The sequence below is a fragment of the Antechinus flavipes genome, chromosome 1 (genome assembly GCF_016432865.1).
Source record: "Antechinus flavipes isolate AdamAnt ecotype Samford, QLD, Australia chromosome 1, AdamAnt_v2, whole genome shotgun sequence".
Taxonomy (NCBI): domain Eukaryota; kingdom Metazoa; phylum Chordata; class Mammalia; order Dasyuromorphia; family Dasyuridae; genus Antechinus; species Antechinus flavipes.
The window spans coordinates 327,426,346-327,451,744 of record NC_067398.1 but is presented as its reverse complement, the minus strand read 5'-3'; the positions used below and the strand labels follow the sequence as shown (position 1 = coordinate 327,451,744).

At 34.5% G+C, this 25,399-nt stretch overlaps 1 protein-coding gene across 1 annotated transcript in view; it reads left to right on the top strand.

Annotated features, from left to right (window-relative positions):
• TRIM14 (tripartite motif containing 14) overlaps positions 1 to 25,092 on the top strand; it is a 37,272-nt gene extending 12,180 nt beyond the window's left edge. Inside the window, exons 3-6 of the mRNA XM_051967003.1 lie at positions 11,886 to 12,119; positions 16,295 to 16,457; positions 18,318 to 18,410; positions 22,347 to 25,092. Coding sequence (XP_051822963.1) covers positions 11,886 to 12,119; positions 16,295 to 16,457; positions 18,318 to 18,410; positions 22,347 to 22,882 — 1,026 coding nt within the window. The 3' untranslated portion in view covers positions 22,883 to 25,092. The remainder of the gene's footprint in view (positions 1 to 11,885; positions 12,120 to 16,294; positions 16,458 to 18,317; positions 18,411 to 22,346) is intronic.
• Positions 25,093 to 25,399: the final 307 nt, after the last annotated feature.

Sequence of the window (25,399 nt, the reverse complement as noted above, 5' to 3'; positions counted from 1 at the left end):
AAGCATAAGGAATAATTAGGGCTGAACTCTCTCTCTCTCTCTCTCTCTCTCTCTCTCTCTCTCTCTCTCTCTCTCTCTCTCTCTCTCTCTCTCTCTCTCTCTCTCTCTCTCTCTCTCTCTCTCTCTCTCTCTCTCTCGATCAGCTTACTACCGATCAATGAAATGACATAGATGTGTTGTTATCTGTTTGTTTATTTTCAAGGAATTTAATAGTCTATTATAATAACCTTATGGAAAAGCCAGAGAAATATGAGCTGTATAAGGTCATAGTTGGGTGGATTCATAGCTTGTAAAATGACTGTATTCAAAGAGTATTGATTAATGAATTCATTTTAATCTCTATGAAGGTTTTAACAATGACCTTAAGACTCTGGACTCTAGTCTGTTCTCTTCAACCTTTGTATCAGTAACTAAAATAAATAATAATCAGAAGTGACATGTATAAAGGTTAATATTTGCAAAGTACTTTATATGTATTGTCTGTTATTAGTGGCACAGTGGAAAAAGCACTGACTTCAGAGTCAGAGATTCCCACCGTATTCAAATCCCACCACTGATGTTTATTATTGACTACGGACAGAGAACTGGCTTTACAGTAAAAAAGACCTGGGTTAAACATCCTGCCTCTGCACATATTATCTTTGTGATCTCAGAAAGTTGCCCAAGCTCTCAAGACTAGAAGTTTCAGAAGAGGTGCTGACCTTCATTAATAAAAAGAGTTTTCTCATCTAGGAGTTCCCCCATACCAATGAAATCATATACTCAGTCCCTAGCCCTGTATTATAATACAGGGGACATGCTTATCCAATTTGCAGATGAAATGAAGGTAGGAAACTGAAATAATAGATAACAAAAAGACCTGCACACAACAACGTGGAACTGAATTCTAAATCTGATCCTATGATCTTATAGTTGTGGATACTTCCTCATCAATGCCAATCATAATCCATCCATGTTTTCTTATTCCATGTGATTCTTGTTTGTATGTATTTTTTAATTTGTTTTCATTTTGAGCTTAAATAATAAAAAAAAGAAAGGGTCCATGTACATAGCAGAACATAAGAGAGGATTCAATATAAAACAATCTATTTATATTTCACAAAAAGCTATGTAATAAATATTACACATTGTTTTCAAAGCAGCCCTGCTTTTCTATGTAGGGTTTTTTTGTGTGTGTGTTCTCTGTTATGCATTTTTCTTTTATTCTTTCTTCTCCTTTCTCCCATCATACCTAAGAAAAGGTTGCAAATAAACATAATATATACATATATTATAATATAAATTATAGTATATACATATTTGTAAGAGTATACTGTGGAAAAAAAAGAGTATACTGTATATATTTCTATTTGTAAGTTCTTTTTCTGGAGGTGGATAACATCTTCCTTCATAGATCCAAGTCTTACCATGTTTTTTTCTAAATCAATCAGCTCATCATTCTACATATTTATCAGTTCTTTCTCTGAATGCAGTTAGCTTCTTCCTTCATTGGTCCTTTATGATTAATTGGGGTATTAATAGTAGTCAAAAAGACTCAGTCATTCAAAGTTGTTCTTAATATTGCTGTTAACTTTGATTCTTCGAAGATTGTGTTATCTTATGATTTGTGAAAAAAAAAAGTGTGGTTCCTACTGTGCAGAAACATCATAATTCTTTATGTTGATGCTGATTTGGGCCTTTGTTCTAGTTAACTGATCCTCCAATTATACATAGACATGTAATCTGAAATTACCTATGTCAAAAATAGTAGTTTCCTGTATGTTTAGATATTCTCAGTTTCCATTTTTTGATGCTTTGCTCAGCATGTCTACAGCCTTCTGAATCTTTCCTTGAAGAAGTCATTTATGATATACATATATAAAACTTCTATTTAGTCTACAATGGTGGAACTTTTCATTTTTTAATCTTGAACTATATTTTCCAATATGTTTTCTCTTGCCCTACTCAATGTCATATTCTTTGTGACTATCCCCACAATAGACTTAAAATCATGTTAGAAAATGCAAGAAGAGGTAAGAGGCAACTGTTCTTTGTAAAAATCCCATCATTTCCCTTCTCTCCTAAAATCCTCTCCCCATTCCTTCTCTAAATACTCATACTATAAAAGGAAAAACCATCACTCCACTCTTGTTCTTATGGTAACTGTCTTTTCCTCTTATGCTAGGAAAAAATAAAACTCCTAGGCAACTTAGGTTCTCCCTTTCAAGATGGCAAGTCAGCCTTAGTACAAGTGCTATTACATTTGGAATGTATTCCCTCCTCATTTCCACTTTATAGAGTTCCTCTCTTCTTTCAAGAGTTAGCTCAAGCATCACCTTCTGTATGAAACATTTTCTGATTCCCCTACCTCCAACTACTAATATCCCAGCCCCCAAATTACCTTGTATTTAACCCCTTTGTATTTATTTGAATTTATTCTTTCTGTATATGAATCTGTATACATCTGTATATGAGTATTTAAAAATATATCTTTATTGATATTTTCAGTTTTACATCACAAATATTTCCCAATATAAACATCCCTTACATAAAAGCAATTAAAGCAAGGAACATTCTCTCATCTTTCTTCTTTGGGAGCATGCTTGAATTTTCTAATTTCATATTTACTCTCAAATCTTTTATAGTATTGGTTCTTTCCATTTTGAATATATACACATAAGTATTTGTTGTCAACCTTATTAGAATGTAAAATCTTGGCATAAAGGATTGTTTCATTCATTTAATTTATATCACCAGCCTCTAAAACACATATAAGTAGGCAAGTAATAAATACTTTTTTGATAAATTGATAATAAATAAATATGAGAAGCATTTTCAAAAAAGAATTGACAGAAATTGGTGACTAGATATAGAAAAAGGGTAGAGATTCACAAAAGATACGTTATGCTTTGAGCTTGAATAATTGGGACAACAGTGGTGCAATTTGTAGAAAAGAAAACTTGAAAAAGTGAGCTTGTTTGGAAAGAAAGATGATGGATTCAGTTTTGACCATATTGAATATGAGATTTATGGGGCCTAAAAATTGGGGAAAAAAAACTTTAGAAATCTTTGATCGAATTCTCTACTTTTGAGAACTTGAAAATGTAGTGTTCGAGATGGAATGAGTTGCCAAAGATATATAGTTGGTAAATACTTGGCAGTTGGTAAGCAGCAAAGCCAGGACATAAGTCTCCTGAATCCTAGGTAGGACAGTGTTTTTTCCACTGCACCAAAATAGTGTAAATCTAACTCACTTATATGTCATGGCATCACCTCCATGATGTCATGGTCCTGTTGAGGTTGAAGGACAAATAATAATAATAATAATAATAATAATAATAATAATAATAATAACAATAACAGAGTGGAGAAAAATTAGCCAAAGGCTTTTCATATTTTCTAGATCTTATACAAAGTTAAATTTAAAAAGTAGCCAACTCCTTGCCACTGACCGGACAAGTTAGTTCTCATCCCTCCCGACTCTTTTCTTCTCTCCCCTTGTCTCTTTCACCCTCCTCAAATTTCATTGTCTGGAACTGCAAGGACGTATCTGCTATGGAAAAGGTTGTTTTAATTGTTTTAAAGTAACCAGATATGTCTAACACTTTTAGGAGTCATTAAAAACACTGGGCTTCTGTAGCAATGTGATTCATCTTTGCTTGGACTAAAGGTACTTAAAGGTGCTAAAAGAAAAGAAAATTCTAAATATAAACATCATCATTCAACCTTTTTTCCATTCAGCTCTCTTTTCTGTCTCTTACCAAAAAAATATATCGGCATACAAACACTGGCATCTTGGAGGTGGGTTGTCCTTAAACTTTGGCAAAATATCTTTGGGAGAAATGGAGCTAAGCAGAGAGTTAATATGTGAATGTGAATTTTAATTAAGTATGACTCATCAGTAAGAATCTTCTTCTCTGTCAATCAACCCCAAAACTCTGAAGCAGAGATATTAATGTCATAAATGCTAAGAACAGGGATAACGACCTCATCTCAGAAAAATGTCTTTATATACGTAAAATGCATAGAATTACAAAGGAAACCAATTCTATTGGAATAAAATTATCCAAATGTTTTCTTTCTTAAAAGTTCAAGTACTCGAGGTTAAGAATCCTTGACTTAGAACCTTGCTAAGCTCAGATCCTGGTCAAGCTACTTAGCTTCATGACTTTGGTAAATCCCTTTGACACTATAGAACTCAGTTCTTTCATCTATAAAATTAGCTATTTTGACTTGATGATAACAAGGTTTCTTCCATATCCAACAACTCCTAAATCTATTGACCTTGTAGAACTATACATCCCTGCCTGAGGAACCACTATTTAAGTTATCACGATGGGGCAGAGGACAGACCACTCTGAATATATACTTATTGACAAAAAATGTGTCCATAGTAGGAATAGAAAGCCTTTCGTATATCATTGGATGAAGTAGTATAAATGAGTATTCCCACTAATTTCTCTGCTTTGTGAGCTGAGTTTTCAGAATAGAAAGCACCCTAATCAAAACCTGTCAGATGGTTTAAAAAATAAACACCTGACATGACATTTCAATCAAATAGATGACAGGCTTATTTCCTCATTTTATAAGCTGAAACTTTTAATAAATAAAGCATTAAACAAGAAAGCTTTATTGAGAAATTGGGCACTTTCCATCTTAACAATCATTCAGACAAGGTATAACACAAAATTTTGTATGTATGTAACATAAACATGATCATCATCACCTTCTCCTTTGTCCTACCTGACTTTTCAAGGTCTTCTGGACGTTATAACTCCAATCTACTGGGACATTCTTGTTCTCTATAGGGCCAAGGACTAGACTAAACAGCAATTAATTTGGTTTTGATGGCCACCTTTTCATGGGAGACAGGTTAGGAAATGTCCACTTACTTTTTGTGAATCTATCAGAGAGGACTTCTCTCTTTTTAAAAGGCATCTTCAATAAGGAATCTGAATCTCCACTAGGAGTGGATCTGGACATCCTCCACAAAGGCCAACAAGTACAAGCATTAAAACTTTCTTCTATTATTTATTCATTTTTTCAGTAAGAATTTTTTGAGCACCTATAGTCACAGCACCAAGGTTGATGCTGAGGAGGTATACACAAGAAATGAAAAAATATAATCCTTATCCTCTAAAAGCACATGGTCTAGTTGAAGAGAGAAGATGAGTCATTCATCCATTCATTTGATATATATTAAGTGACTAGTATGCACAGTGCATTGTGTTAACTACTAGTAGGAGCTAGAGGACATAAAGAAGGACAAGGTGGGTAGAGAAAAAGAAACAATATAAAGATAAATAAGACAGAGTCTTTGTTTTATTTTTTGTTTTCTCAATAGCATTTTATTTTTCCAATTACATATAAAGATAGATTTCAACAATCTTTTTTGTAAGATTTTGAGTTTCCATTCTTTTCCTCTTCCCTCTGGTCTCAAAGCTAGGTGGACAAGCTCTTCCTCTGATACATAATGACTGTGTGACTCTGGGAAAATGCTTGATCTCTCAGTGCTCTAAGCAACTGAGATTAAAAGTTGTAGAGAAGATTTTTTTATGTGAAATGATGTATAATTATTTCTTCTTTCTCAATAGTATTTAATTTTTCCAAATACCTGTAAAGATAATTTTCAACGTTCATTTTTGTAAGATTTCCATATATTTTTCTCCTTTCCTCCCTTCCCTTCCCAAGGGAAAGCAATCTGATATAGGTTAAATATGTACAATCCTTTTAAATATATTTTAATATTTGTCATGTTGTATAAGAAAAATCAGACCAAAAGGGAAAAACCACAAGAAAGAAAAAGCAAATAGAAATGGCAAAGAATATTCTTTAATCTATATTCAGTCTCCGTAGTTCTCTCTCAGACTGAGGATAGCATTTTCTATCCCAAGTCAATTGGAATTGTCTTGGATCATCACATTGCTGAGAAGAACTAAATCTGTCATTGTTTGATCATCTGTCACATAATCTTGATGTTACTGTGTACAGTGTTCTGGTTCTGCTCACTTTACTCAGCAATTTCCAGGCCTTTTGAAATCAGCCTGCTCATCATTTTTTATAGAGCAATAATATTCCATTACATTCATATACCAAAACTCATTTACCCATTCCCCGGTTGCTAGGCATCCATTCAATTTCCAATTTCTTGACACTACAAAAAGTGCTGCTTCCAACAGTTTTGTGCATGTGGGTCCTTTTCCCTCTTTTATAGTCTCTTTGGGAAAAGGACTCAATAGTGACATTTTTGGATCAAAGGGCATTTGCACTGTTTTATAGCCCTTTGGACATAGTTCCAAATTGCTCTCTAGAATGGACAGTTCACAACTTCACCAACAATGTATTGTGTCCCAGTTTCCCCACATTCTTTCCAACATTTATCATTATCTATTCCTGTCAACATGAGGTCTTTGATTTCGATAAACTTATAATTAAGTGGGATAAAATTACACAAGTAAAATTAACAAGTATTACAGTATAAATAGTTCTTAAAGGTAACAGAAAATGCTTTAGAAAATGTAAAAAGGTTAAATGATGATACAAAGTAATAGGGGCTGAAAAGCCTAATTCTCCCAGCACAAGAAAGTAATGTTAGATCACATTCGGGGCAGTTAAGAGACATGTGGTTGGACATAAGTAACTTACAGCATTTTACCAATGATGATTTAGATATAAGAAAAAATGGGATCTCATTCAAGAGATATATGACCAAATAAGGTTATCCAGCTATGGATAATAGATGGATAGCCTGTATACTTCACTAGGACCTTTGTAATATCTAAAAAATTCAGAAGAAGCCCTCCTATCAAACCACTTTGTACATTGACTAAGTCCTTTATGGAAGAACTTTGGAAGCATATGAGCCAACAAAATAGCAGCATATCTTGTGTATAGAAAGCTTAACTCAGAGTCAAAAAGACCTGGTCTTATGTATGACCCTGGACAAGCTACTTTATTTCTCACTGTTACTCACAGGTAAGTCTAAAACTAAATTGCACAACAGTTGGCAATCTGCATTAGGTAGAAAGAGAATCCTCACAGGGAGTTCCCTATGCCAATGGAATTACAGATACAAACTAAAAGAACCAACATTTGAAACAGAAAAGGAGTGGTCTGAGAAGTGCAAAAGGAGCAAAGGGATTACAGAAGCCAAAAGAGTGGAAAGTATGGGCGCAGAGAGGATAGATAGAAGTTCAAATGCTACAGGAAAATCAAGAAGGATAAATCTAAGAAAGAACCAATGGATTTGACAATAAAGAGATCATTACTGAATTGTAGGGAATAATTTTAGCAATGGGAAACCAGATTGCAGATAGTAGGAGCTAATCAACAGAGACACCAGATGTAGGCTACTTTTTAACATATGTTTAGCAATGAGAGAAGCTATAGTTAGCTCAGTAGGATAAGAAGCATTAATGAAGTTATTCTTAAAAGTGAGAAGAATTTGTAGTAGCACTTTTTTGTAGCACTTTTATTATAGCAAAGAACTGAAAAAAGATTTGTACCCATCATGAGGCATGGCTGGGCAAATTGCCATATATGGTCATATTGGAATACTATTATATCATAAAATGGCCAAAGGGATAGATTTGGAGAAACTTGGAAAGATATATAGTTAACTGAGAACTGATGTATAGTTAAATGAGAAGAGACAGAAGAACAATTTGTTCAATTATTGCAATATTGTATAGAAAAATAATTCTGATAATCTTAAGAGCATAAATTAATTCAATGATCAATCACAAGTCCAGAAAACTGATGAGGCAACATTTTTCCCAAATATTGGTAGAGAGGTGGTACATTATAGGAATAGAATAAGACTTGCATTTTCAGACACACCAATTCGTTTTGTATGACTATATTTATTTATAACAAAGAAGGTCTTTTAAATTTTTGATGGGGAGAGAGAAGGATAATAATGATGCTTTTAAAAATAGGAACAAAGAAGGATCATTGATTAAAATTGGAAATGAACAGAAGATAGTAGAAGATTCAAAAGAAGATTCAGAAAAGAGTAAACTGTGGGTCCTACTGTTTTACTTTAATATATGCTTTTAAAAGCTGTAGAAAATAAAAATATGCTGTTCTATATACAATCTTCTTTACTCTGTTCTTTATGTGTGGAAATATGCATGTTTATGAAGTTCCTAATGTCCAAAGACACTTTATTTTATTTTTATCATAGCTTTTTATTACACGGAAAGGTAGTTTTCAACATTCACCTTTGCAAAATCTTGTGTTCCAAATTTTTCTCCCTCCCTTCCCCTTCCTTTCTCCCCCAGAGAGCAAGCAATTCAATATAGGTTAAACATGTTTAATTCTTCTAAATATATCTCCATATTCATCATGCTGTGCAAGAAAAATCAGATCAAGAAGGAAAAAATACAAGAAAAAACAAACGCCTACAAAAAAGGTGAAAATACTACCTACAAAAACGGTGAAAATACTATGTTTTGATCTTCATTCAATCTTCACAGTTCTCTCTTTGGATGCAAATGCAGACGGCTCTTCCCATCATAAGTCTAAATACCCAAAGGTATTTTAAAGAGAATTGAGAAGATCTGAACACAGAGCTGTCAGAGCGGGGAAGAATTACTAGAAAGGGAGTCATTGAAAATTCATCCAAAATGCTTGAAGGAACAAAATCCTAGAGGAGAGTAATAGGGTGATGAAATAATTAGAGCAGGTGCAATAGTCATTCTTAAACAGAAATAAACACCTCTTACTTTAAGACAAGAAGAAAGGAATAAATTGAGAAGCTTTGAGGTTTGAAGAAAGGATAGTTAGGTTGTTCATTCAAAAGATGACTTTACCCTTATTAGTAATAAACATAGGTGAAATAATAAGCTATTAGTATGGGAAAGAGAAAGGGATATTTGATGAGAATTGGGAAAGGACTATTCAAAGAGAATTGTAAAATTTGGGATGAATTACTTTGCAAAATGAAATAGGAAACCATTCAGTGTAGGATAAAAAGATTGCCAAGAAACAATGACAATCCATCAGGAAAAAATTTAAGCATAAATGTGGATTGACTTAGGGTAAGAGCAGCCCAGGAACAAGACTAGAAAAGCAGGCAGGGAGAAAAGAATGAAGCAAGTGTATGATTAAAAAAATTTATGATTCAAATTCACACCTACAATAAGACACACTTAGGAAGATAGATATTTTATTGATTTATATAAAAAGCAAATACATAGGCAATTTTCAGCAAAAATAACAATAGCTAATAAGCCCTAATACTAATATAATTATAGCGATACTAATGTAATTCTTAAAAAAATTTTAGAAATGTTTGTAGAAATTGTAAAAAATATTTAGCAATGATGTAGAAAATATTACCAATTTGAGGGAGGACCAACTACTGAGCCTCTTATCTGGGGGATCCCGGATTTCCTAGTGGCAAAGTCTTGGGCAGAAAATCTTCTCCATGGGTGAGATTACAAAGCTCATAAGGCATCCTAGTCATTTTTATGTTAGCTGCAACAAAGAAGACACTGTGTCCAGGGACTGTGTTATGATTCCTCATTTGAGTCTGGCCTAGGTTCAAGTGAAGCACGACTCCTTTAAGAATCAACATGTTTTTACAGGAACTTGGCTGAGTTTCTGCAAACCATTTGAGGGGAGCCATCAGGAAGTGGGCCAACTCCTACCCCACAAGTTTTTCTGGCTTATAGCCAGCTTCCCTGTTCCTCTGTCGTCAGGATTTAATTGGATTGGTGTTCAAGTATGTGTCTTTAGAGGGACAGGTATTTTCTTTAGGCATAGGAGTCACCCAGAAGATATGACAGCTTACATGTTGGACCTGTAGAGAGACATGGAAGAATTTCCAATCCATATTAACCATTCAGCAAGCAAGCAAGCAAACATTTATTAAAGGTTTGCTATGTCCCAATAAAAATACAAGCCAGAATAAAAATAAAAAATAGTCCCTGCTCTCCAGGGAAAGATAGCACACAAAAGGGAGCTAAAAAGGGAGAAGGAAAAGGGAGAAAGGTACCTGAAAAGACCTAGAAGGGGAATAAAGGGGAATCTGGGGGTCTTCACAAAATGGAGACTCCTGGAAGCATTCACCAGTGGGAGAAGGAGGAAGGCTTTTATAGAGTGAGATGCTCCATGTTTAGTAGGCTACCAGGATAGTTGAATTTTCTGAGTAGAAGAGGCCTCAGGCAGTGGGGGAAGTTCTAATATGAAACTGCATTGTTTTTAAGTCTAGGAGCTAGAAATGAGTTTGGGAAGGGGGAAGTAGGACATATTCAAATATGAAAATTAATGCAAGAAGGGAAGTGAAGGATTCAAGGGGGTTGATTATAGATCATTTCTGCAAGTAGTCTGAACTTTCTCTAAGGAAATTGTTTCCCTTGAGAAGGGAATCTCTACAACCCTTCTGACCAGAGGTTACTTGAAATCTGTTAAGATGGAACTTGTGGAAAGAAGTATAGTAGAAACTTGTTATAAACCAACATGTTACATTGTATATACCAAGACACAAATTAGACATAAGTCTAATACCATAAACAAATTAGGAGAGCAAGGAATAGTTTGTTTAATCTATGGAGATGGGAAGAATTTATGATCAAGTAGGAAATAAAGAATATTACGAGATATAAAATGGATAATTTTGATTATATCAATTTTTAAAATTATATCAATTATCTCAATACAATAAAAATTAGAAGAAAAGCAAAAAGTTGGAGAAAAATTGAACTGAGTCAAATTTTTAAAAGGATAAGTGATTCCTCAGTTGATAAAAGGTCAAAGAATAAAAAACAGGCAGTTTTCAGATGAAGAAACCGAAATTAGATATAGTCATAAAAAATGCTCTAGATCACTATTGATTAGAGAAATGCAAATGAAAACAATTCTAAGGTGTTACTTCGCACTTATCAGATTGGTTATTATGATATAAAAGAAAATGAAAATTGGGACACTAATGCATTGTTAATGGAGTCGGGAGCTGATCCAACCATTCTAGAAGAACAATTTGGAATTATGCCCAAAGAGCTATAAACTGTGCATACCTTTTGATCCAGAAACATAAGTACTAGGTCTGTATCCCAGAGAGATTTTTTTAAAAAGGAAAAATGACCTATTTGTACAAAAATATTTATAGCAGCTCTTTTTGTGGTGCAAAAAATTGAAAATTGAAGGGATGTCCATCAACTGAGGAGTAGCTGAACAAGTTGTGGTATATGATTGTTGTGAAATACTATTATGCCATAAGAAATGATAAGCAAGATGATTTCAGAAAAAAGAGAAAAACTTCTACAAAGTGAAGTGAGCAGAAACAGGAGAATATCTACACAGAAACAGCAGTTTTGTATGATGATGAATTGTGAATGACTTAGCTATTCTCAGCCATACAATGATCTCAGACAATTCCACAGCATTCATGGTGAAAAATGTTATCCACATCCAGAGAAAGAACTGATGAAGTCTGAATGCAGAGGAAACCATACCATTTTCACTTTATTTTTCCATGTTTTTGTTTGGTCCATGTCTTTTACAATGTGACTAATATGGAAATATTTTTTGCATGATTGAGCATGTAACCTATATCAAAATGCTTAGGAGGGGGAAAAGGGAGGGAGAAGAAAATTTGGAACTCAAATTTTTAAAAAATGAATGCTTAAAATTATCTTTACTTGTAATTGGGGGGGGGTATAAATATTTTTTTTAAATGAAGGGAACTTGAAGGCTCAGGGAATGTTTCCAGGTTTCAGAGTATTTGCCATGCCTCTTACCCAACCACCCTTTCCTTTATCCCCTTTCTAATACACACAATATGTTCACTTCCATCCCTAATCCCGGACATAATGTTAGTCAGCCATGTATGCACATGACACATTCATAAACTGAGAAATGAATGATCAGCTAGAAAATTTTTTATTTTTTTTTATATTTAGGAACATTCTGAAGCTACCAAAATGTGGATAACAGGAAAATTTACTGAACTCCGGTTATTACTTGATGAAGAGGAAATGGCTGCAAAGCAATTCATTGATAAAAACACCCAACAGACATTTAGAACATATGATGAGCAAGTGGAATTGTGCCAAGAACGAATTAATAACATGAACAACTTTTCCTATAAAATCCAAAAAATACATCAACAAGAAGATCCTATTCAGTTGTTACAGGTAACAGATTTCTGACTCTTAAGTCATCAACTACTAATCTTGGTTCATAGTGATTAAAATCTATATTTATATGGCATTTGGAGTACTTTAAGAACCTTTCTTTTTTGTTTTTTTTCCCTCTCAATTCATGCATTGGTGCACATAAGTTCAATTATAAATTATGTTCCATGATGAGAAAATGGGGCTGCTTGGAATACAGCATAAGACTTCTCTTATAGTGTATAGTATCACTGCTAAGGAATCTTGGATTGGTCCAGACATTATAAAAAGACAGAACTCCTTTTTCACCTTTTTGTTGTTCAGTGATTTTACTCATGCCCTATTTATTCTTCACAACCCTATGGACCACTGTCTATAGGGTTTTATTGGCAAAGATAATGGAATGGTTTACCATTTCCTTCTCCACTGTCCACTGTTAAATGTTTTGTCCAAGATCACACAGCAAGGAAGTTTCTTAGACTGAATTTGAATTCAAGTCTTCGTGACTATAACTAAACCCAGCACTCTATCTACTGTGCCACCTAGATGCCCCACCTTTATACCTGCTGGAGTGCATTCAGAAAATCATAAAATACCAAATATAAAGGGCAGAACAAGAAAGTAGTATTTAATCTACTCATGCAGATAGGTATATACCCTGTATAGTTTATCTTAAAATAGCCAGACAATCTTATTTAGTCAATAGACTGTGAATAATTATTCAAAGCATGCAAAAATTCTCTCATTTTCCCTCTTTTCTGGGCTTATTACTATATTTATATAGACAAAAGTGGAATTTCTAGAGAATTGTTCCAAATGTAGATTTATTTGAATGTATCAGTGTCCTTCCTCCAAATGGTGGTGGGAACAGCATGATAGAATCACCTTCAGTTATAGGTAATAGGGAGTAGGGTGATGGAAAGACCTCCTGGCCATTTTTACCTGTTTGTATCTTCAGGGTCTAGTTTCTCAAACTTATAAGTCTACAATGTCTGAAGTAATTTCATCCAAGGGAATCAAACCCAGAGATTTTTTTTTAAAGTTCACTGTAGTCAAACTCACATTCACATTCAAATTCAACAAACATTTCTTGTTTACTGTATACCTAGGGTATTCAGTTCAATAATTCTTAATAATTCAATTCAATATTTTAATTTCAATACCTATAAGTATAGGTTACTATATGTAATGTGGGGCAGCAAGGTGGTGCCATAGAGCATAGAGCACTGGGCTTGAAATCAAAAAGATACATCTTCCTATATTCAAATCCAGCCTCAGAAAATCATTAGTTGTGTGACACTGCGCTTGACACTTTTTGCCTTAGTTTGTTCATCTGAAAAATGAGCCAGAGAAGGAAATAGTAAAACCACTCTAGTATTTTGGCAAGAAAACCCCAAATGGGATCGTGAAGAGATGGACGTGACTGAAACAATTGAACAAAAACTTGTATTTAGTGTAGCATGGAGTTCTGAGTAGAGAACTGACCCCAGAGGCAAAAGGATATGGATTCAAAACCTCGGATACTTCCTTGTAGTATGGTTCTGGGCAAATCATTTAACCCTTTAGTATCTGAGGCAGCTCTGAGAGACTATAAATGGCAGAACAGTTGCTGATCTACATTTGAGGAGGGAGTATTCTTGCCCAGAGTTTCCTACCCCAGTGAAATCACCAATGCAGGTCAAAATCTTTTCTGCAATTGGCTGAGATGACAGGAAAAGATAATGTTAAATGTTGGAGGGAATGTGAGAAAATGGGAAACTTATGCATTGTTGATGGAGTTGTGAACTGAGCCAACCATTCTAAAGAGCAATATGGAACTCTGCCCAAAGGGCTATAAAACTGTGTATATCCTTTGATCCAGCAGTGTCTCTACTTAGTATGTATCCCAAAGAGAACATAAAAGAGGGGAAAGGACACTTAGCAAGTAGGTTATGGGTAAATAAGTTATGGCATATGAATATAATGGAATAGTCTTGTTCTATAAGAAATGATGAGCAAGTTGATTTCAGAAAGTCCTGGAAAGACTTCTAGGAACTAATGCTGAATGAAGTGAACAAAATCAGGAGAACATTGTTCTCAGTAACAGCAAGATTATATTATGGATGATCAACTGTGACAAATTTAGCTCTTCTCAGCAATGTGGTGATTCAAGACAATTCCAACTGACTTGGGATAGAAAATCCATCCTTATCCTGAGAGAGAATTATGAAGACTGAATATAGGTTGAAGCATACTTTTTTCACTATTTTTGTTTGCTTTTGCTTTCTTGTGGTTTTTCTTTTGTTCTGATTTTTCTTACACAACATAACAAATATGGAAATATATTTAAAAGGATTGTACATATTTAATCTACATCAGATTGCTTTATATCTTGGGAAGGGAGAGGGAAAGGAGGAAATGAGAAAAATATAGAAATCTTACAAAAATAATGTTGAAAATTATCTTTACAGGTATTTGGAAAAATTAAATACTAATGAGGAAAAAAATAATTTGAAATCATTTCACATAAAAAACCTTCTCTGCAACCTTTAATCGCAGTTGACTAGAGCATTGAGAGATGAAACATTTTCCCAGAGTCACACAGTCATTATGTACCAGAAAAAGAACTTGATCCCAGGTCTCCCTAGCTCTGAGCCAGTTTTTTTTTCTTTTCTTTCTTCTTCTTTTTTTTTTTTTTTTGATTTGTTTTGCATTTAAATTTTATTTTTTTTATTTTTAAAAAACTTTTTACTTATTTTTTTTTTTTTACTGAGGCAATTGGGGTTAAGTAACTTGCCTAGGGTCATACAGCTAGGAAGTGTTAAGTGTCTGAGGTAAAATTTGAACTCAGATCCTCCTGATTTCAGGGCTGGTGCTCTAACCACTGTGTCATCTAGCTGCCCCAAAAACTTTTTATTTTCAAAACATATGCACAGATAATTTTTCAACATTGACCCTTGCATAGCCTTGTGTTTCAGATTTTCCCCTTCTTCTTCCCCTCCCCTCCCCTAGATGGCAAACAATCCAATATATAATATATATGTTATATGTGTTAAATCCAATATGTGTAAACATTTATACAATTCTCTTGCTGCACAAGAAAAATCAGATCAAAAAGAAAAGTAAATGAGTAAGTCAACAAAATACAAGTGAACAACAACAAAAAGAATGAGAGGGAAAAAAAGATAACGAAGCAAGTGCTGATTTATATTCAGTCTCCACAGTTCTCTCTTTGGATGCAGATGGAATTTTCCAATCTGTTGCATTGTATAATGTTTTCCTTATTTTGCTCAACATCAGTTCTCATTTGAACCTCTCAGCAACTCTGTACAGCAGGTACTGAAAATTTTGTTATTCCCATTTTATAGATGTGAAAATTGATACCTAGAAAGGTTAATTAACTTGTCCACGGTCTAAGTGTCATAGGCAGAATCTGAATCCAAGATTGCTTGTTTCCTACTCCAATATTCTATCCTTTATCCAACACTGTCTCTTGACACAAATAATAACTCTTTTGCAATCTAGTAGATGATTCTGGGAGTTATCATGACAGAAATACTCATTAGCACTGGCTTTTCCCAATGCCTGGAATGTTGCCTTTCTAACTTTTGCATCATGGAATTACCAGTTTTCTTTAAGACTCAGCTCCAGCACTACTTCTTCTAAGAGGCCTTTTCTAGTCCCATTCCATCCCTCTTCCTTCACTTGGTAGGGCCGACCCCTTTAAGGTCACACTGTACCTACTTCTATTTCTTTTGTATGCTTTGATTTATATATGTTGTCCCCTGCATTAGAATGTAAGCTCCTTAAGAAGGGGAATATTTTTCTTTTATTTTGATTCTATATCCCCAGTATTCAGTATAATATCTGGTGAATGGTAAGCTCTTAATAAATGCTTGTTGATTGACAGATTGATCTAGCCTGGTATTTGAATGATAGACACTCTGTAGCCTTACTCAAAGCCTTGCCAGCCAATAAAGACCTATAAATGCTTAAACTCTCATAGAATAGATTTTTGGAACAGGATGATTTCCACACTACAGTGAGGCACCATGGTAGGAGTTCAGTGGAGGGACTCCAAGCTAAAAACTGTGAAAATCAGCAGGGTGAATGGGTATCTGGGTTTTCTTGGTAAGAAGGTATAATAAGAGGAGTGTTATTCTTTTCCCTTTCACAAATTTGTTTAAACAAAATATAAAATTAGTTGTTTCCTTTAGGAATATACAGCATCAGAAAAGGAAATTATGCAGCATATGATTCCTACAGAATTATGCCATCCAATACCTGTCACATTTGAGCATGCTAAGACCTATTATAGGAACTTATCCACAGCTGTTTCTACCACTCTACAGCAGTCACTAGAAGTGCGCCTTAAAGAAGGTAAACCACTTTTATTTAACTTAATTTCTTTGCAGGCAATCTAGAATACTTTTCCTATCTGACATATGCCAGGTCTCTTGAGCCCAGATTAATCTGCCAAACTTACCTTTCGAAAATGCTTTTCATCATGACATTCTTCTGCTTTAAAAAGTTTAATGGTTTCAAAGACCTACAAGATAAAGCCCATATCCCTTGATGCTGCACTGAAGACATTTCAAAATCTGGTTCCAAACTGTCTTTATTCATTCTACTACAATTTTTGAAAAAATTTTAAAAGAAATCCTCTTCTGTAGCCCAATTCTCCTGATTACCATCCTCTTTGCCCCTGTTCATGCTATTTTCCCTTTCTTTCTTCAGTCACTCATTCATTCAGTAAACATGTATTGAAATCTGCCAAAAAAGGAAGTACTAACACTAATATTCCTTTATAAGTAGAAATATTAAGATAACTAGAACTAAGAAAATAGTTATCTAGGTCTTTTCTATTTTTGAAAATTCAATTTATTTTGACAAATATTAAGTGACACCAAGGATATACAGACAAAATTGAAAAGAGATGCTGACTTTAAGAGGTTTATGTTTTTGGTGCTCATAAACCTATGCAACACAAAGAGTGGGCAAGGATCCCGGTTTATTATCAGTTCCTTCTCTGGATTGTTTGAAATAGCTTTAGAGAACAAAGTAAAAGAACAACAAAAAGATAAAAGCAGAATAAAAATAAAATAAATCTTCCTAGGAAGAAATACCTTTAAAAAAATGAAAATATCAATGGAAACAATGAATAAAGAAAAAAAAGAAGCATACAATACATAAACATCCAGGGGAGAGGTAAAAGAAAGCAAATAGTCTCCAGAAGGTTAAATAATACAGAAATAAGATACACAAAAATATAAATATATCTAGTACAAGCATTTCTGAAATATTCAACAAACAACACAGTGTCCTACAAACACTAAGTAGGGAGTAAAGGGGGAGCAAAGGAAGGATGGAACAAAGGAAATAAAGAGAAGAGGAAGAGGAGAGAGAAGGGAGAAAAAGAAAGAAGAAAGGGAAATGAAGGGGAGAGGAAAGAAAAGAAAATGGGAAAGGAAAACAAAGAGGAGAGAAGAGGAAATGTGAAAGCACAAGAGAAGAAAAAAGAGAGAAGAGTAGAAAAGAGAGAAGTGAGGGGAAGGGATGGGGAAAAGAGAAGAGGAAACGGGGTATGAGAGAAGAGAAAAGAAGTGGAAGAAAGAAAAGAAGAGAAGATGGGGAAGGGAGAGTAGAGGGGGGGAAAGAAAGGAAATGTGGAAAGGGAAAGGAATGAGGGATTGAGGAAGGAAAGGAGAAGCATGGAAAAGGAATAGGGAGGAGAGAAGAACAGAGGGAAGAGAGAGATGATATCACTTATTCTTTGTAATTTTGTCTTGAGAGTGCAAAAGCATGCATCAGTATCACCCAGGTACCACAGATGTAAATCATACTATTGATCCTAAATTTATCTGCCTGTAAAAAAAGCTTGCTATCTGACCCTACCTCATTTATAAAATATTTGTGCCCACCATCTTGCTATTTTATATGTGCCTAACCACTCTCTCTTCCACCTTAATTTCTTAGGAATTATCAACCTTATCTAACTCCTTCTTATTCTAATTTTAAGACTTTCTTTTTGACTAAAATAGTCTCTATTTATTATCTAGGACAGATTGAGACTACCTTCAAGTAAATATGATTTTCTTCTCATCCAAATGTCTTACACTCACAATATAGTAAAGTAAGATTTTTTTTGTCAGAAAAAAAATCAAAACCACTGCAAACTGTCCAGAATAGGTGAGTTGTTTTACTGAGTGCATAATAAAAGTCTCTTGTAATTTTTCATAGATGCCTGCAGCCAGCTTTCTGTATCTTCCAAGACAAAACCTGGTACCCTGCTGAAAACACCTTCCACACCTGAACGTTTACTCTTCTTAAAATGTAAGGTAACATTAATGTGTAAAGGAATACAGAGTATCCTTTCATCATTTTAAAATGCTTTCCATGTCAAAACAAAGTATTTTAGTTGCATTTTAAAGCATTAGACTCCATATTGGTCATGGAAAATCAAACTTGGTCCACAGCACCCTGTACCAAGCTCTCAAAAGAAACTTAAGGGTGATGAATGCAAAGTCCAGCAAGTCAGGCTCTAAAAATCAATTGGGCTATGCAGGATGAGAGTGATATGAATTAGAATAACCTCTGACCTTTACTGGTTATGTGACCCTAAACATATTCTAAACTTCTCAGTACATTGTAAGTTGCAGAAGAATTGATATATAGTAGAAGGGATTTCCCACCAGGAGTTTAGCCATGCCCAATAATAATAAAGAGAAAGGAAATGAAGAATTTTATTATTAATAGAGTAAGTTTTCTCATGAGGAAATTCCTTGTACTGATAAAATCATTTGTCTAGATCTACCCCCAAAAAAATGTACTTTGGATACAGATGCAAATCATTATTCAAGAAAAACTCTAAATCTCTCTAAAGATATCATGACAAATAGATAAACTGATCCTTTGTAATTATTCTAGTCTACATGATGAAATAACAATAATAAAGAATATCTTTTAACCCATTTTTAAAATGTATTGATATAGGTTGAAATGGGGTGGGAGTCAGGCCTAATAGTATTTTAGAGATATAAAGGACCTTAGAGGCCCTTTCCACTTGATGAGAGGATCAAGACTTAGCCTAAAGAATTAGTATGAAGTCATGTTATAAGCAAATTGCAGAATAAGGACTAAAATCCAGATTTCTGGATTCAAATTCCAGTGCTCTCTCAGCCATGTCATTATGATGTCCACTTTGGGATAGCATTAATAGGACTGAATTTAAATATAACTAATTTATCATTACAAGTTTCTGAAGGCTTTCCAGGTAAAAGTATCTGAATATCTACAGTGTGTGATAATGTCAAGAAGAGGAGGAAAATAAGTAGGAACTTATTCTATGAACTAATGTGGTCTTTCCTGAGTAGGTGGGAGTTGAAGGGAAGAGTTCATAAGTGACAAAGGGAAAAGAAGCTATATTTTCATAGTTCTGACAGAGACAGAATGTTTTGAATTACTTTTTACAAAGTATGAAAAGGTACTTAAGAAGTTACACATACTCAGATTAAGATCTTAAGAACCTTAAAGTGTCACACTGAGTCAGATTCATAACTCATCCCGTTCAGCATTCTACCTCTCACAGTGACATCAAGGGACAACCATAAAAGGAAATTATTAGAGACAGTTTGAGTGAGAGCTTAGAGAACCAGCTTTAGAGTCATGGAGACCTGGGTTCTAGTCCTGCCTTTGCCTATATTGACAATGTGACACTAGACAAGTCCCTTAATATTTCAGTGCCACAATACATGATTATAAATTGCAAAGTAGTCGTCAGAATTCAGGAAGAATTTCTTCAGTAGATATTTGCTCTGCCAATGAAATATAGTTCCATTTCAGATAGAGAGAGGCAGGGGAACAGGAAGGAAGGAAGGAAAGGAGATAGGGAGGGGGAAAGGAAAAAAGGAAGGGATGGAGGGAGGGAAAAAGAGAAGGAGGGAGAGAGAGTGTGTGGAAGCAAGGAAGGGAGGAAAGGAATAGAGGGAGGGAAGGAAGGAAGGAAGGAAAAAAGGAAGGGATGGAGGGAGGGAAAAAGAGAAGGAGGGAGAGAGAGTGTGTGGAAGCAAGGAAGGGAGGAAAGGAATAGAGGGAGGGAAGGAAGGAAGGAAGGAAGGAAGGAAAAAAGGAAGAATGGAAGAAAGGAAGGAAAGAAAGAGGGAAGGAAGGAAGAAAGGAAGGAAGGAAAGAAAGAAGGAAGGAAGGAAGGAAGGAAGGAAAAAAGGAAGAATGGAAGAAAGGAAGGAAGGAAAGAGGGAAGGAAGGAAGAAAGGAAAGAAGGAAGAAAAGAGGGAAGGAAGGAAGGAAAGAAGGGAGAATGGAAAGAAAAAAAAGGAAGGATGGAAAGAAGAAAAGAGATGAAAGGAAGGATGGAAGGAAGGAAGAAACTATCCCCAAAAAAGAGAGCAATATTTTCCTCCCTGATAGCAGCATGTATAGCAGAAAAAGTCCAGAATTGAGGGTTAGACAGCAGTTTGAGTTCCAAATCTATCTGTGTGGTCAATTCACTTAACTTCTTTGATTTTCAGCTTCTTAAACTATTAAATGAGAATGATAAAAACCACTTTAAGAAACACTGTGGATAGAGTTAGGAAGAGCTCAGGTCAAGCCTCACCTTTGGTATATCATGTGACCCTAGAGAAGTCATTTAATTTCTCAGGAACACCAAACAAATCTTTAAGACAACATGTTGCAGAATAGTGAATGGGTTTTCGTGAATTAATGAATTCATAAGTCCAAGCCTAATAATAATAGTAAGGAAAAACAGGAGAAACCCTGTAAACTTACATGGATGTTGACAGAATCAAATGAAACCCAGTCTGTGAAAACAAATATCATAATAAGGTGATGTGCTGTTGTCAACTTGAAAAGGTCAGGAGTATCCCAAAATATACTAATCTCTCTTAAAATGGATTTTCCATTAGTTTGATTTTTCTAAATACCTTTTTAAACCTTTTTTTGTGTATTGTTTTCCAACTCTTACCACTACCTTGTGGGTAATGAATTCCATAAATGAACAATTGTTCTATAAAGATAGGATCCTCTTTATGTGTTCTAAATCTATTTTTTTCTGGCTTGAAGAGGAATCTCTGCTTCTAGAGCTATGATTCCAAGATTTAGTGAATAACATTTATGAATTTAAAAATTTCATATCTTCCTTCCTCTATAGCCTTCTTCTTTCCAAACTTGTCTTTTTTAAGCTTGTTCTCATTTTGCAGAATCTCAGAGTTGGAAAGAATGTCAAAATCCATCTGGCCAAGTTTCTCCCCTATAAAATCTGCTCAAATTGGTTGTCAATAAATAAAAAGAAATGGACTCTCTCCTAAGATAACCTATTCAATTTGTGGATAATTCTAACTCTTGGAAGTTTTTCTTTACATTAGTCTTAAATCTGTCTTGACAGCTTTTGCCAATTAAAAGACAATTTTGAAGTAGATGGATGTTAAATCCTGAAATAAGAACATGTAGATTCAAACCCTGTCTTCCCTCTACCTCAGTTTCCTCATCTATAAAGTGAGAAGATTGAACTAATGGCCCACGAAGTCTTTTTCAATTCTAAATCTACCCTATAGTCCTACTTTTGTCCTTGGAGCAGAACATCACAAGTCTGAAGTCTCTTCCATAAAACTGATCTTTAAAGACTTGAAGAAAGCTTTTATTTCTTGACCTACCACCATTACCCTACCTGCACTCCCTAAGGCTTTTCTTCCCAGGCTCAATAGCTTTACTTCCTTCAACTAATCCTTCTATAACATGATTATAAGAGAACCTTGGATGTCCTAGTCTCTCTTTCCTGGGTGCTCTCTAGTTTATCAATATCCATCCCAAAATATAGGACTCAATGCTAAACATAGTATAAATATTGCAGGATGGTGGAGTGATGGAGAAGAAAAAAATAAATCACAAAACTTAATAAATCCCTGATGATTTAGCATCTTTACCATTTACAATTACAATCCCATTTAATGATCGTAATTCTTCATGATGATGTCTGTAATGATTTCAAGATTCTCATTCATTGAAGGACGAGCCAGATTTTTCTCATGTACCAGAAAAAAACATAAAAAGCATTTAAAAAAAAAAAACTTGATACAATTTAGAAAGTCTTTCAACACATCTTGGAGTAAAACCAAGTATCTGATTAAGTACAATTAACCAGAACATTCTTTTCTGAATGTTTCTAATTATTCAGATGTGTTGTTGTTGTTGTTGCTTTACTATATTTTGGAAGGAATGGATGATTTGTTTGGGGTATTTTCTTTTAAACAGATGCCAGAATCCCAACCCTGGATCCAGACACTATGCATTCTCGGCTACGTTTGTCTGATGACCGTTTGACAGTGACCTGTGTTTTGATTAGCAAGATTCAATTATGTAATCCCCAGAGGTTTGATAAACTGTGGCAGGTGCTGAGCCGGGACTCTTTTTTTTCTGGGAGTCATTACTGGGAGGTGGATTTGCTCAAGTCTGGATTAGGATGGTGGATAGGAGTAGCCTATTCTTCTATTCAACGCAAAGGAGATTCTGAAGCCAGTCGTTTGGGGTTTAATAGAGAATCTTGGTGTATAAAAAGATTTGATCTAGAATACTGGGCATTTCATAATGGAGAAAGGACACGAATAACAACAGACAATGATCCTGAGAGGATAGGAATTTTCCTAGACTACGAGGCTGGAATCCTTTCTTTTTATGACATAACATGTGGTATGACACACTTGCACACATTTAACTCAAGATTCCAACAGCCGCTTTATCCAGCATTGAGGTTATGGGAAGGATCAATAACCATACGTAAGTTGCCATAGGGTCCCCCTAATCCTAGGAGACAGCTGATTCCAGCTTAAATGATGAAGGGACTCTTTTTGGTGCTATGATGAGAATAATAATGGTAGTAACTAATGTTTGTACAGCACTTAAAAGTTTGCAAAGTAGTTTATGTACACATTATTTCATTTGAATCTCACAGGAATCCTGTGAGGTAGATAGATACTCTTGATATTGTTACCCTATTTTACAATTGTGGAAATTGAGGTCCACTGACTTACTCATGATCGGATAATCAAAGTATCATGGGAGAAATTTGAAGCCAGATTTTGCCAACTACCAAGTTCAGAGCTCTGTCTGTCCCCTATGTGTCTTGAGAGTAGGGATATCAAACCCACTGGCTGTTTTTCAGCCCTCTACCACCATCCATCTTTTTGTCCAATCAAACATATAATCAGATTAACAAGTCTCTGTGAAGGAAAACAAAGATGTGGATAGCATTGTTGCAAACAAATTTTGTGATATGTCTAAAGCAAACATGGAAGTTTAAAGCTATTACTTTAGGCTGTATATATGAATATATCAAATGGAATAGCTAAGGATGCTAGAGAGTAATATTTATTACTACTAATAGTAATAACTGTTGGCATAAACATTACTATTTTATACTACATAGTAATGATAATGCTAGGTACTAATATTTATCACTACTAACTACTAGTAATAACTATTAGCTTTAAAATTACTAGTAGTGTTATTAAACTAGGTAGTAATGATAATGTTAGACAGTGCTATTTATATAGAATACTACTAACTGCTAAGATTAGTAGTAATATTAATATACTAGGTGATAATGTTAATGCTAGGTGGAAATGTTATGGCATAAAACAAAGAAAAAGAGATTAGGCCCAGAATATTCAATCCATTCCTTTACAACATAACCCTTGAAGATTGCAGAGTACTTCACTAACCTTCAACCTGGAATGGATCCCTCACTGTTTTATGCTGATGTTTTTATTCAGCTGACCAAATTGCTCATGTAGATAAAAGGAGACTCCAAAAATATGATATTGTATTAGGATTACTAGTAGTTTGTGTAACTGCAGACTAGAAACTAAACAAAAAACTTAAAATATAGTCTTAGATTGATGGACTGAGTATAGGTCATTCTAATCAAGAATGTCGGTATCTCACTACACACCTGTCAGATTGGCTAAGATGACAGGAAAAAATAATGATGAATGTTGGAGGGGATGCAGGAAAACTGGGACACTAATGCATTGTTGGTGGAGTTGTGAACGAATCCAACCATTCTGGAGAGCAATCTGGAATTATGCCCAAAAAATTATCAAATTGTGATAATTTTGATCTTTGATCCAGCAGTGTTTCTATTGGGCTTATATCCCAAAGAAATACTAAAGAAGGGAAAGGGACCTGTATGTGCCAAAATGTTTGTAGCAGCCCTGTTTGTAGTGGCTAGAAACTGGAAAATGAATGGATGCTCATCAATTGGAGAATGGCTGGGTAAATTGTGGTATATGAATGTTATGGAATATTATTGTTCTGTAAGAAATGACCAGCAGGATGAATACAGAGAGGACTGGCGAGACTTACATGAACTGATGCTGAGTGAAATGAGCAGAACCAGGAGATCATTATACATTTCAACAACGATATTGTATGAGGACATATTTTGATGGAAGTGGATTTCTTTGACAAAGAGACCTAAGTTTCAATTGATAAATGACGGACATAAGCAGCTACACCCAAAGAACGAACACTGGGAAACAAATGTGAACTATCTGCATTTTAGTTTTTCTTCCCGGGTTATTTATACCTTCTGAATCCAATTCTCCCTATGCAACAAGAGAACTGTTCGGTTCTGCAAACATATATTGTATCTAGGATATACTGCAACATATCCAACATATAAAGGACTGCTTGCCATCTAGGGGAGGGGGTGGAGGGAGGGAGGGGGAAAAAAATCGGAAAAGAAACGAGTGCAAGGAATAATGTTGTCATTATAAAGTAATCATTAAATTAAAAAAAAAAAAAAAGAGACTTCTGAGGCCATCTTGTCCAAGCTAGACATGAATGCTTTCTCTACAATATACACGAATAAAGGTCATCTACTTTTGCATAAAAAAAAAAAAAAAAAGAATGTCGGTATCTGGCAAGTAGATGAGCAAATTAGAAAAATAAAGGGAAAAAAACCTGTCATATGAAATCAAATAAACTGAATTTTTTCTGATTTGTAGTTTCTTTATTTTTTTTAAGAGTTGGCATAGTAGTTTGCAAAAGTTTGCAATAAAATAAAATTTTATTTTAAATAACATTTTAATTTTCCCAATTACATATCAAGACAATTTTTAGCATTTATTATTAAAAGATTTTGTATTCCAAATTTTTCCTCCCTTCCCTTCCCTCTTCTGAGAATGATAGGCAATTTCATATAGGTTACATATGTACTATTATGATACACAGTTTTTATAAGGGACTTAATAGTTTTTGACATTTAATCATTCAGGGTTTTTGACATGGGCAAAGAATTGGTAAGA